Source organism: Aythya ferina, assembly GCF_964211825.1.
Source record: "Aythya ferina genome assembly, chromosome: 1".
Taxonomy (NCBI): Eukaryota; Metazoa; Chordata; class Aves; order Anseriformes; family Anatidae; genus Aythya; species Aythya ferina.
In genome coordinates, this window is record NC_140296.1 from 113,570,632 (window position 1) to 113,584,632 (window position 14,001).

The 14,001-nt window shown below is 35.9% G+C and overlaps 1 protein-coding gene across 10 annotated transcripts in view; it reads right to left on the reverse strand.

The window, feature by feature from the left end:
* Positions 1 to 730: 730 nt before the first annotated feature.
* Positions 731 to 14,001, reverse strand: part of LOC311432768 (uncharacterized protein) — a 28,990-nt gene continuing 15,719 nt past the window's right edge. For all 10 annotated transcript variants that reach the window (XM_084511247.1, XM_084511242.1, XM_084511239.1 and 7 more), the window contains one exon: positions 731 to 1,814. In XM_084511247.1, the coding sequence (XP_084367373.1) occupies positions 1,794 to 1,814 (21 nt within the window). In that variant the 3' untranslated portion in view covers positions 731 to 1,793. The remainder of the gene's footprint in view (positions 1,815 to 14,001) is intronic.

Genomic DNA, 14,001 nt, shown 5'->3' on the forward strand with positions numbered 1-14,001 from the left:
TCTTGGAGAAGTACTGTTTGAAGACAAATGGACAGTACACACATCCTCGGATTCACAGAAACTGCTTCATTGTGGATAGAACAACCTATCAAATCTATTACTGTGAAAAAGACAGCAAATTGTGTCCCATACTTATATATATTTAATATCTTGGCTTTTACTACATGTGCTGAGTCTTGATGTACATGTTTTAATTCTATATCTGCATGCCAGAACCATAGTCCAAGTGCTGCAAGGCTGAAGTCTAGCTTTTGAACAAAACCAAAAAGGTCTACTCTTTGTTTTCAAATATTAAATGGTGTTCTGAACTTCACAGTTGATAAAATATCAGCAATTACATCTAACCATACACAACACATGCCTGAAGCTTAGCACTGCTAAATATATTGTAATATCAAACTTTTGGATTGGATCTGATTAGAACCTCTTGCTCTGCAACAAGTCTGGAAAAGACTATTAACACTATGAATGACTTTTCCCCCCCCCTCTACGGCCCTTACTTTTGGGCAACTTACCAAATTTTATATGCCAGGGTACAAGGATAGAATTGATTTTCCAAATGATGTGTTCCCATAACAATCCAGTTCTTCCATTCCTAACTGCTTAACAGTGGAACTTACTCTTGGGTTTTGCATTTATTGCTGTTAAATTGCCCAAATGATACATGTGTCAAAAAAAAAAAAAAAAAAAAACACTTGTGGTTTACACCTGACTTTATTCTATAGCACCTTTCCACGTTGGGTGTAGATTATTTTATAATTTCACACTTTGATTTTTGTCAGCAAGGGTTCTTGCCAAAACAGTATCTCTAGTGCAAAACACATAAGCACTATCCTCTGGGCTTTTTGCCTCTCATCTTGAGGAAAATATCATGTGGCTAACATTCAAGCCTCACAGGCTATAGTTTCTGGCATTTTACCATCTTACTAGATTTCTTTTACAATGCGGATAATGTTTGCTGATGTTCATACTTTCAACAGCATTGTGTACATTACCAGTTCCCTAATGTCAGATGATAAGGGCAAAGTTCAGTTTGTGTCTGACTACTGAGTGGTGCTCGTCCTCTGAAAAAAATAATCACCAGTATGATTTCATGTACTATGTATCCATCATGTTAACACTTTTCCAACATCCTTATCTCCGCCTCCAGGAAACTGTGTTTATGATGTTCTTTCATTATCCCAAAGCAACTGTGGTGAAAGGTGAAAGAGTCCTTGATGAGACTGAGCACACAATGCGGCTCCTGTTGAACTGATATGCAGGATGCTCTGAAATTTGATAAGTAGGATCTTGTCATAGAATGATTATTCATTTAAAGTTGTCTGAAAGCAGTAACTTAAGACTATTAGGACGCTTATTTGTCACAGCATTGCTAGGCATGGGGCTGAATAGCCAGATACTACTGCAAGGCAGTTTTACACGTGTTATTACTGCTTTGTGGACTGTGGGCTTCTTATGCTTTACCAGTGATGTAGCCTCTAAGAATTGCTTCATGATAGCAGGAGCTTACCTCCAGAAAGACTATATTAATAGGATTTCTAGTGTTCTTGACATAATATTTAAAGTTCCCTAGAAATAAGCTTTTGTCACACAGTAGTATCGGAATAGCTAACAATATCCTTATAGCTTGGCATATTAGGAAGGAGGCTACAGTAAAAGGATATTTTCTCATATTTGTTATTGGAACAGTTGTGTGATTTGTAGAAGAAAATTTCTAAAATACTGGTGCTTTAATGGGCAGAACCAGAGCATTTGCATTATACTCCAACGCTTTGATCGTGTTGTTGCTGTACCTAGATTTTACCTCTCTCCATCTGCCAAAAAAAAAAAAAAAAAAAAAAAAGTCAACTAAAGATGTATTTTTTATAACCAAACTTAAAAGCTCATTTATCTTTTTTTTTTTTTTTTTTTTTTTTTTTTTTTTTAATCTGTCATTTTCTCATCTTTTTCTACATGTATCCACCTGGTATCAGCTTCAGTCTCTCTTTTTTTTCGGTGTAATTAGAACCCACATAATAGAAGCAATGTATGCTATTTTAAATTGTATGCCCTTTTCCTGTAATTATTCCTCTATTCGTCAACCCTTATCACTTCATACTCAATAAATTTTATCCTTGCAACATACCTAAGATAGGAATAATATTTATCACTTACTTTTCTAGACAAGGGATAACAGCATGGATAGACAAGTTTTTGTTTGTTTTGTTTTTCTTCAAAGGAATACTGAAGATCTGTGGCTTCAACCTCAGTTCTAAGTTGATCATTGAATTGTTTTTGTCTCTATTACTTATTTCCTGCAGCATTATAATCTCACTGCACACTGAATGTAGTCTTCCATTAAAATTCTTGAATGCTGCCTGATTTTAGATGGATTTCAACTCAGGATACTCTGATAAAAGACTGTCTTGACAAACATAAAATAGTGTATAAATACAGTGGCTTTAAAAAAAACAAACAGACAAAAAAAAAAAAAACACTTTAAGGGGATTCATAACTGTAAGAGGAAAGAAATGTTATTAGAAGTACATTTGTTCAATATTCAAAGTTCAGGAGTATTTGAACAAGTACTTTGTTTCAAGTCCATGTCTTCTTCTACCTATTTTGTAATTTAGGATTTCATCAGTCTAATTTTATAACCACATTGAACTTCAGTTCCTGCTGTGAAAAGAGTTGCTTTCACTGTTCCTTTGAAATTTTGCCAGCAACTCACTTATAAAATCACTGATAATCATACAGGTAACATGAAGGGGGTGGGGTGTTAAGATTTTGGAGACAGCAATCACTGAGACTGACATTTTCAGAATAATGCTATTCCTATGACAGAAAATTTACAGGTGTCATACTGATTTTGCTTGAGGTGGAACCTGGCACAGAATACTGTAAAATAGCCTGCAGTACTGTCATGCGTAATGACAACTACATATAGATAGAAACATCTTGGGACAGATCTCTTTCAACTGTTTCTTTAAAAAATACTGTTGTGACTTTAAAACTGTAAATCATCTTTCAGCAACACAGAATTTAACTATCCTCCACAGCTATAAGCCAGAAAGCCAAGGATTCCTTCTCTCTCTCTCTCCCTGCCCCCCCTTTTTTTTTTAATTAAATAGTAAACCTCATCTGAAGACAAGTAAGACTTTGGGCTGGGGCTTCAACTAAGACTTCAGTGTTAAGAGATTCATGCAAGTTGGCTATACTGAATGTGATAGCCATGAGCTGGAACCCACCTTGTTTTGACTTCCAGAAGAGACAGCTGTGCCTTATCTCTGGGAAGATATCCCCTGCAGGGATCCTCTTTCTCCCCCCCCTCACTGGCTAAGGGGAAAATTGCTTTTTCAGCTCCTAGAAATAAATTCTGTTCATGAAATCAGGTACTGAAGAGCAACAGCAGACAGTCCTCCCTAAGGTCAAGTGAACTGCTTGCATAATATTCATAGTCCTTATTGGCCCAGTAAATGAGTGTCTTAGATCTGCAAATTGTTCCCTCCTATATTGTGTGGCTCTGCAATAGGAAGGTGAACCTTAATGCTGTAACCAAGACATGCATGACTTAAAACCCTTTACTCCTGCCTCTCAAAATCTCTCTAGTATTCATGATTAATTAATTGGCACATGCAGTTTGCTATGCAGCACAGTAAGAAAGACTAAAGCATCATAGGCATTTATTTTGGAGCCTGGAGAGTAAATGGAATTGCTATCATTTCAGTTTTTACACTGAGGCTATAACATCCAATTCTGGTTGCTGTTTTAGAAGAGGGAAGGACGCTTGAGATTGAAAAGGTCAACAAAATGATAGTAACTAATTCAAAAGCAAGATGTCAGTGACTGGAGTTATAAGAAAGGGATTAACCTATGAGCAATTTAGGTGGAATGTGTTTTTTAGTACACAAAGGGTAGCTGACATACAAGATCAAGTAAATTGGCAAGGTCAGCATCAAACGAGCTAATAAATCAAGAAGAAACCAGATAACACTCTCTAACAACACTTTCTAAAATAATGTTTAACATTAGGGAAAAAACGCCATAGCAGTGAGAGATTACATCAATTCACAAAGTTCAAAAACACAAGATAGAAGTAAAAGGGAAAGTTACAGGGTGCCCTTGTTCTTATGAGAAATACCAAAATACTTCAGATTCCAAAGCTCCAGAAGCCAAGCAGTTATGAACTGAGATACTATTTCTATGCAGGGTAGGTGCAGACAGATGAGGGGATTTTTGCTACTGTACTATATTAGAACACAACAGAAAATATTATTATTATTATGGTGCCAGTGGAGGGAAAAAAAAAAAAAAAAGAAAAAAGATTGTGGAAATAACAAGCAAGTCTGAGAAAAAGCTTTTTCATAGTACTATGGAGAGGTGGAAATCTGAGGCCTTGGTTTGACTCATAAACCCCATGGCATCCAATACCAACCTTTTTAAGTCTTAGACACCAAATACAAGAAAGTTCTGTCATTGTCATTGCCACTGATTAACACATGGTATCGGGTATAAATAGGTATAAACTGGGTATGAAATGAACTCACTACTCCAAAGAAGAATGGAACAATTGTTGGGGTTGAAATTACTTCATAACCATTGGATAAATCTGAACAGTGCCTTGCTCTTTATTTCTTACTGTGAGCACCAATAGTACCAAGTTTGGAAAGACATTTGGAGTGTAGTGTCATTTCAGGTAACTTTTGGTTGTAGAGTTAATCACATGCTTTATATTTATTAAATTATGAAAATTCATAATGGCTGTGAAGAATAAAAAATACTCCACTTCAAGTACAAAACTTGAACTGTTTCTCAGATTTTTTTTGTATCTATATATGTATACGTAAACACATGTGAGCAAGCAAATATATTTATCTTAGTAGGAATTAAAATGGAGAAATGCTTCTAAACGCTGCAGTCTAACCTAAGGCTGAAAACAATTTGTGGAAGTTAACTGACAACAAGAAATGGGCTGAGATTTAAACAAAAAGAGAAAACAAATTCTACTGAAAGACAGAAAACTAGTTTTAACATATTCATTTTGATCGATCAATACAAAGGAAGCTATTTGATTCTTTGCGCTATTCCAGCACTAATGCGACAGAGAACATACATTATTTTTCCAAATCACAGCTCTCTGAAAATCTGTGGTGATCCAAGTCTGAAATCATAAACTGTAGCATGATCAGAGGGATCAACATTGTGGGAATCACAGAAAGTTAAGGCAATGCCAATGTCTGGAAAATCATGCAAGATCTACAGAACATAACAATTGTTTGGAAGAGTTTGCATAGTGAAGCAAAGAGGATGACAACCATAGCATTAGCCCAGAGGTTAATTTATTCTTAAGACAAATGTGCTGTGGTACAGCAAATTTTTCATGCTGTTTGACACAAAGAAATCTTTCATTCTTAGAAGCAGATAAACTATGCAATGATATTAGTTTTGAAACAATCAAAGGTAAATGGATGAAAGTTGGGATTTACTGCTGTAAGCAAATATTTGTTATAAAACACAAACCAGAAAAACAAGCGAACAAGCATGCCACCCCTGAAAATAAAATAAAATAAAATAAAATAAAATAAAATAAAATAAAATAAAATAAAATAAAATAAAATAAAATAAAATAAAATAAAATAAAATAAAATAAAATAAAATAAAATAAAATGCACACTAGAGAGGAATATTCACTTTTGGAAGATGATATCAACTTTAAGAACCGTGTTCTCCTGGTACTCCTTGTAACTTTCTGTTGGCTGCATAGCAAAGAGCAAACAAGTACTGGGAAAGATGGCCACGCTACTTATGGAATGAGTAGGAAGACCACTAATATTGCTAGAAAGTCTGAAATTGGTGAAGAAGAGAAGGTATGGAAGAGATAGGTAGCCGTGGTGTGGAGACAAACAGCACAGAGTTGTTCATATTCTGTTCTTACTTGAGGAAAGTATCATTTCCTCAACCTGCTGTTTAGATTTTGTGTAGCATGAGGTGTTTATCTGGAAATTGCAACAAAAATTCCACAGCATACGTATCATGGTTTACAGAGGGTCTGTAATTTTTTGTGAGAAAAAAAAAAAAGTGGTAAAAAAACATGATCATCTATAGTAAGGGTCAACAGTACTGGGTTAAAGTTAAACCAGTAAACAATATATTCCTATAATGGAAATGCCATCTGGGGGACAGATGTTAATGAAAGAAAAGGTAAGAAGGACGCTCTTCCAAGTATGTCTGTCCCTAGAGAAAAACGTAAGCCACAAATATTCTTTCAAATTTGAGTGCAGAAGGAAAGGTTTCTAAATGTGCAGCTCAAATAAGAAGTATGATGTATAACACATCCACAGCAAATCTTAGAGCAACCAAGGTCCTTTAGCGACCAGCTGAACATACCTCATCAATATACTGAGTATTAAGTGACTGATAGCCACTGTCTGCTAATTCTTATTTTTGTTGTTTGGGTAAAACCGGATTATGGGGAGGAACCAGAGCTGTATCAGCTGATGGCAGGAACCAGGGAGTGGTTGGTAGTGCTGCGCAGAAACTGTCTGGGGTGGGTGCAGGTAGGGCAAGCACCTTGAGTCATGGCCATATGGATGTAGCTACTGGCTACACCAGTCCGCCTCTTCCCTTCACTGCTCAAGGTGAGAAAAGAAATTAGTCTGGCCACAATCTATATGGTGTCTAATTTCAGTAGAGGCTGTTTCTATTGTAAGCCAGTGAGAATTTGTCATCTATACTGGTTGGTAAATTGAAAACTGATTTTATTTATTTATTTTATGATTCAGTCCTGGAGGACTTCCTGTATAGTTGCCTTGAGAATGATCAAGTTTATAATAGTACAGATGTAGGCAAAGTAGCCTAATAAAGATATGTCTGAATATCAAAGCTGATCATGAACAAAGAAAAGGCAAGTGACTTTTGTCATGTCACAGATCAGGTCAGGCACAGCAGCAGGAATAACACTGCTGCTTTTAGAGACCCTAACCTAGCTCTCTACCTGCCAGACTGCACTGCCTCAAAGGCAGAGCTTCCTACATATTTCTTTTAGCTAAGTCCACGCACACTGTTTTGCTTCACTTCAGTAGAAACTAATTACTGTCAATGCACAGTCTTATTTATATGGCCATAAGAATAAAATTCCGTCAATGATATAGAATGTTCCACTTTAGTGTTTGTTACATTATCACTCTTGTGCTCATGGAGTCTTACTACTTCCTAAAAAACTCAGCTGAAATGTAGTGTCAGAAGAGCTGCATGGATTTTAATTTTGTTGGCGTACTTAAGACACAAAGAAAACACAATTGCAGTTCAATTAAAAAAGGGGGACCTGCATTATATCTAATAAAAAAATAGACATTTCTTAGTTAAAAAAAAAACAAAATCAAAATCAAAGAATCTTGAGTAAATTAGCTATGCTGAATTCTTCCAACATTGTCAGATCAACATCTGGCTCACATACTAAGATATAACAAAGATGAAACATGGCAGGCATGGTAAGTCGTGACTCAAGGTGGTTAGCCAGATGTGAAAAGGACAAAGGGTGCGTCCCCCAAGAGCACCAAGGATTGCTGGGCACACTGAGTCTGATTCAATACACTGATTTCACGGTAATGGGAATCCATTGGCTTAGGGAAGCCTCACCAGTATAAGGATGACTTAACTTTAAGTCCCAAGAACTCATTCCTTAAGTGGGTTTGGTAACCTTGAGTGTGCTTTTGACTGCTAAGAAATGAGAAACTCCAGGGGAAGATCCTGAGGTGGATGGAGTTACGCTAAATGAAGCCAGGTAATGACGTGGTGGAAGGTAGCTGTCAAGACAAAGAAAAGGATTCAGACATCCATGAAAAGTAGAAATTAGTAGTTAATTATAATGGACAAATACCCAGGTCACATTATGCACTGGTCTGCAATAACTGCTTCAATGGTTTCCTAATTCAGAGCCAACACGAGATAATCTATTTCTAATTGAAACCAGAAAGAAACAGTGGTACTGTGCGTAACACAAAGAGTCAGGATCAGAAATTTTGGCCTCTTAACTCTGCCACAGAATTTTTATGTGACCTTCAACAAATAATAATCTTTCGGTTCCTTATCTCTGAATTGGGGATTATATTCCACTGCTTCACAGTGGTGTTGAGAAATAAACATTTGTTCAGATAATGTACTGATAACATCTGAAATACAAAAATATTAGAGCTATTATCTTCAGGGCAAGGATAGAGACCTTGTATGCATTTGCCACAGCAAGGTCTCAGTCCCAACCAGGCTATTCAGACACTATCACTATCAAGATAATTAACAGTAGAAATAACTGTTTCAACACGTGCATGTAACTAACATACAAAAGGTTGGGGTTAGCAGGTGAAGATGAAGTCCTTTGCACTACAGAGAGACTCTTCACAAATCATTAATTTTAAACAGCAATGGAAACAAAAGGTAAAGTTAAAGATGTTACAAAAAAAAAAAAAAAAAGACTGAAAAATATTTCCTCCTGATAGAATTTAATTAATCTACTTAAGACCTCAATCACTATTCATAAAATCTGTAGCCTGGAAGTTCACTACTGTGGGAATCAATCTGGATTTAATCATTAATCCATTTGAATGTATTCAGGTTCTGAACAACTGAAACAATCTGGCCAATTTTTTTTTTGTCTCCCCAGAGGGCATCATCACAACTGACAGTGGTTGACATATGACATCCAGTTCAGAGAGGTACCAACTACTGGCTGGTTACTACAATTACAAGGAAGAATTTATTATTTACTTTTGTAAGTACTGCCTGGATTAGATGTGGAACCTCTCACAAAAAGTTTCACTCAACTAAATTATTAATAACCTTCATACAGGCAGTTTGAACTACTGAATTATACAGTTTGATTCATAAAACCTATAGAAAAATTTCTCATTACTATTAAAAAAGCATTACTGTTGTGTTCGTTTTCTTTTGATAAATTTATATATAGCCATATCTGTTTAGTCTGCATTAAATTATGCAGAACTTTTGCATAATGTGGGTAGGGGGAAGCTATTTTTCTGTTAATCTGGCACTGTTCATGAATATTAAATGCACTTCAAAAAAAAAAAAAGGAAAGACAGACAGTGTGCTATACGCTTATCATACCTACTGCCTTTGCTCTGAAAAAGCTGCACATTTCTGCACTGCCAACATGTCCAAAGCATAGGCCAAATCCTGAAATTTTAACTCAGTTTTTCCCCTTCAGCTTGTGCTCATGTAAATCTAACTAGGAGAACCAGAATAGCAAAGTTGAGGACAACATTTGTCTCAGGACCTGTTTCAGGAAAGAGCTCCAGTGAAGTTCCATGACTGGAGGACAGTTTGGAGATCAGGCTCATCAGAGCTACAAAAAAAATGTGCTCCCTGGTGGTTTTTGTTCATGAACTAAATTATTTTTGTGTAGATATTTTCATATCACTCCATATATGAGAGTTTAAAAAAAAGACTAGGGCAGTGGCTTACATTTACTAAACAGTGGATTATGAAGAAAATTCAAGAGATTCTCTGAAAACTAACATTTCTGTAATTCATTCATTCAGAACCACTTAACAGTATATTTCATTTCTTTGTATTGCCAATCATATGCTAATGTCCTCAACTTAATTTTGTCCATTAATAAGACATGGGAACTGGATAAAAGTATTAAAGATAAATCTTTGTTCTCAATGAATCATATAAATCACAGTACTCAACCTTTTCAAATAGTGATTACTGTCTACTCTAGTCTAAACATTGTTTTAATCTTTAAAATGCTAATATTAGTGTTTCTACAACATTATAAATCAAACAAGTCAAAACCAGAATGAGGCAGACAGCAGATATTTACTTTGATGACTGAACCTGTCATGATAAATACTAATGTCTCTTCAGCAAATAGTGCTATAAAGAGGGATAAAAATAAAAGGCAAATCAATTCTCTGCATTTAGCTGGAGACTTTAGAAAAAGGGCTGAGGATACACACTGAGCGGAATGTCCCTAGAAATTCAACATCTTTCTTCAGCTTCTTGGGCAATCCCATATGAAGAAGTACAATCTCTTTCATATGCACAACTTAACAAGATTAAGTGCCAGCATGAGCATCTAGAAGTTACTCCCCTTCCTCATTATTAAACAACTATTCATCAAAGTAGTATCTAACATGCAGAACAATACGACTCACTACCAGATAACTGAAAAGTGAAAATGTAAAATAAATAGCATGCATACTGATTCTGTGTAAATTTGTTGTTTGCATAAAACTGAATAAAACTCCCCCTCCTATTAAATAAAATAGAAGCTTATTTCTGGCAGAAGTCCATTTTATTTCTTTCTTCTCTCTTCCCTTCATGCCACTTGTTAAGGCTTGTTTTATTGTTCTAAAAAATAAATAGTTTTTTGTTTTTCCCTCTGGTCCTATCCAAAAAAACTCTTTGGAGTGAATAAGTATCAAATACCAGAAAAATATTCTTACAGAGCTTTATGAATGAAAAAAACTTTTAAAGAAAAAATAAGTGAACAAAAGTTTTTTACAGAAGGCTTTTTATCTCTTTATGCAAAATCTGGACCATTCCTTTCAGCAATCTTTACACAAACAATTGCAAATATATCTTTGCTCCTCTTATACATGCTTATTTGGGAGAAAACCTTCTAGTTCTTTCTTCCACTTACACGTAAGTTAACGATGTAGTTTTAAGAGCAGAAAAAGATAAATAAATTGTAAATATTTTGGAAAAAATATTTTAGAACATGTAACACTTCTGTAGGAAATACATACCTTTTATGCAAAATTATGCTATTTGAAAGTACACCCAGTACTGGACTCAGAGTCATTACTAAGGCAGAAAGGAGCTTAGCTCCCTATCTCTTCTGGCCTAGGCTTTGGGGGAAGAAGTTCTGTTTTCAAGCCTTTTTAAATCCCTGCCCGTAGGGACTGGCATAGGAGTAACAAGAGTAGATGCTTCTCATATACAGTGAGTTAAAATCATCTGAAAATAGATTCTCCAGCTGCACCACTTCTGCCTCTGAATAGGACTTTTCCTTTTCCTGTTAAGGACCTCAGCTGCTCTGCCAACCTCCCAGCTTCCCCAGTTCAGAAATATACCTTGGGGGGGTATGGGACACAAGAAGATAATTTTTAATCTTTCTATAAAAGGAATGTTTTCCAACGTAAAGAAGGAAAAGTAAGTAAGGAAAAGCTGAAGTTTTACACTAGAGTAATTACACATTCTCTGAGCACTGAATCTAGATTTTACACAGTAAAAGACCTTTGCTTTCAAATATAAAGATTTAGCTTCAACTTCCAAGGTTTGGTTTCTGCAAGTCAATAATATTTAGACCTGCTGCCTTTGGGAAAGAGAAACCCAACCAAGGACATAAAGCCAGTGTCTGAGCAGCCACAGGGAGATTAATTTGCACTGAAGCTGCAATATTTGTTCAGAAATGAAGGGTCTCAGACTATGAGACGAAGGGGAAGAGCAGTACAAAGAAATTAGTCACTCATTCTGTATCTTGCTTTAGAAACAACCCAACCACATGCCTGAGTGACCTTACTTATTTGCTGCATTAACTCCTTTAAGCAATCAACTATTGCAGTCCCCTGACCTGCCCTGACTACTCTATTAAGTCCAAGGCAATCTGCTAGTAAGACAGTGTGTAGCTCGTGAACTGTCACCTCAAGCACTTTACCACATGAATGAAAACTTCACTAGGAAACCCCGCTCCTTTTATATCTATATCCAGTCATCATCTATTCATTCTCTGTCAAAATTTCTTTTGCATTTGCAAATTTTTATTGTAAACTCCTAGATTGGTTTAGGAATCTCTGGGGACTCATTTATACTCCACAGTGCATTGTGGGGCTTTTCTTCATTACGTTTTAAAAAGACCCAATCCCCGGAGAGTAAGGTCACAAGACCCACTAACCATTGTGTTTAGTAACACAAAGACAATGTTCTGTTCTTATAAAATTCAGCAAAGCTTTAGTCAGGGAGATTTACATACCCAAATCCCTTGGCAATAGAATCCATCAGCCCCTGGAATTATGAGAGATGAACAAGGGCATGGGTTTATCAGGGCATGCTACATCCTTTTTGCCCTGACAGACTTGTTCTGTAACAGTTTAATTTTAGCTGTTTGTTAGAAAGCATGAAGACTGCATCAGTCATGTATCAGTTAAACCACAGCTGAAGAGCAACATAGAAAAGTTGTTCATTCATGCTGTAGAAGGCTAAAAGTGGCTTTCTGTAAGCCCTGCTATTCTGAGGCATTTAGCATTGAAGATATGGTACTATTTTGTACCATTTTAAGGATAAAAATGAGGCTGTGAATTCCTAAATCTTTTAAGTATCAAATTAAGTTTTTCAAACTTAAAGATTACACTTTCCAAAGATTTTACATCAAAATATTTTCTAAAATGTTGGTGACAAAAAAGCTATTACAGGTTTTCCAAATTACTACCTAAGATTTTAGCACTGAATGTTGTTAGAAATGTTTCTCCTGTGCTCCCATAACAACTACTGAAACAATGGCTTTGGAAATGGACTGAATGCCCAAACACAGAGCTTTTTTCACAATTTTAACTCACTTCATTGCTACTTTAAATAACTATCAGAAAGGTGTTTATGTTGTTATTGTTTTAAGAGGTAGTTTCTTTTCTCAACAGCATATTTGAATTCCCATGCCATAATTCTGTTTAGTGGTTTAATACAGATATAAGTAAAAGTTCTACAACTGATCTTTAAGCACTGACCAAAGATTTTACTGTTTTAAGATGAACATTTTAGCTAATAATATAGCTTTATATTTCATTTCACAAATCATTCTTAACCTGTTGTGTTAATATCTTGAAAAATGTTTTTCATGGTATAAATACTTTTTTTTGGATCAGATTATGGATTAGGAATTACTGTCTCAGCTCTATGTAGAGACCATGTGACTATTAAACCGAGTAAATGAAGAGAGACTCATGTCCTGAACAACTCAATAGCCAGTCAAATCAAAGCAGAAATGTACCACAAAAAAAAAAAAAAAAAAAAAAAAAGAGAATTCAAAGTTACGCTTCAGATTTCAAAATGACCACCACACACAAAGGGCCACCCAGAGGTTGAGATGTCTGGCTCCAGAAGTCTTTCTACATATGAAGCTTAACAAACCACTTTTATCTTGATATGAATTAGTTGTTTATCTAAGTGAATGAGATACAGGTGCTTTGAAAATGTTAGTATTATCATAGAGATGTGAAAAAGAGCTGTGGGGAGGTGGACAGACATCCTAATTTAATGTATCAAGTAAATATCAGCCAAGAACTCCAGGTTGTGGACAGTACCTTTTTACAGATCAGAAGCCCAAAGTAGCTTCTAAAGCAGGTAAGCATAAGAGAATACCAGTTCTTCCTGCAGATTTTAATCAGAAAGAACCTCTCTCCCATTTCCCTGCAGCAGTATGTGGTCCCTCTTAGCTATTGGTTTACCTTAGCCAGCAGAAAGGTAGTTGAAATACTTCAGAACCAAGCAGTACTCCAGAACTTGTCCTCATGCACTCATTTGCTTCACTAGGTCGGCTTAGGTGATCCAACATGTACCCAAAAATCTCTAGAAATCTTGTAAAATGCTATCGTGGGACATACAGGAAATGGTTAAAAATAACTTGTGGTTTTAACATGCTCCAAGCTCCATGAAGATTTCATGCTTTGATTTTCAGAGACCACATGTAGAATTAGAGAATAAATGATGTTTCTCTATGTTTAGTCCTTTCCTTTACGTACCAGCATACACATTTTCTTTATAAATAGACTCCTCCCTTTAATAGCAACACACTGAAGGCTTTTGCATGCAGAGGATAGACCAGTCTGCAGAACACCATCCCACTGTTTTAATACTGAAAGCAGAGACAGATGGTTTGTCTAAATGACATGACATTCAAGCAGCACTAGTAAGTTGCCCTGAGACTGTCAGTCCTTAATGTTACCTGAAGGTGAACCTGGGAAGTTTGTAGGAAAAAGAAGCAATCTTGCTGCTTCTACATGAAAC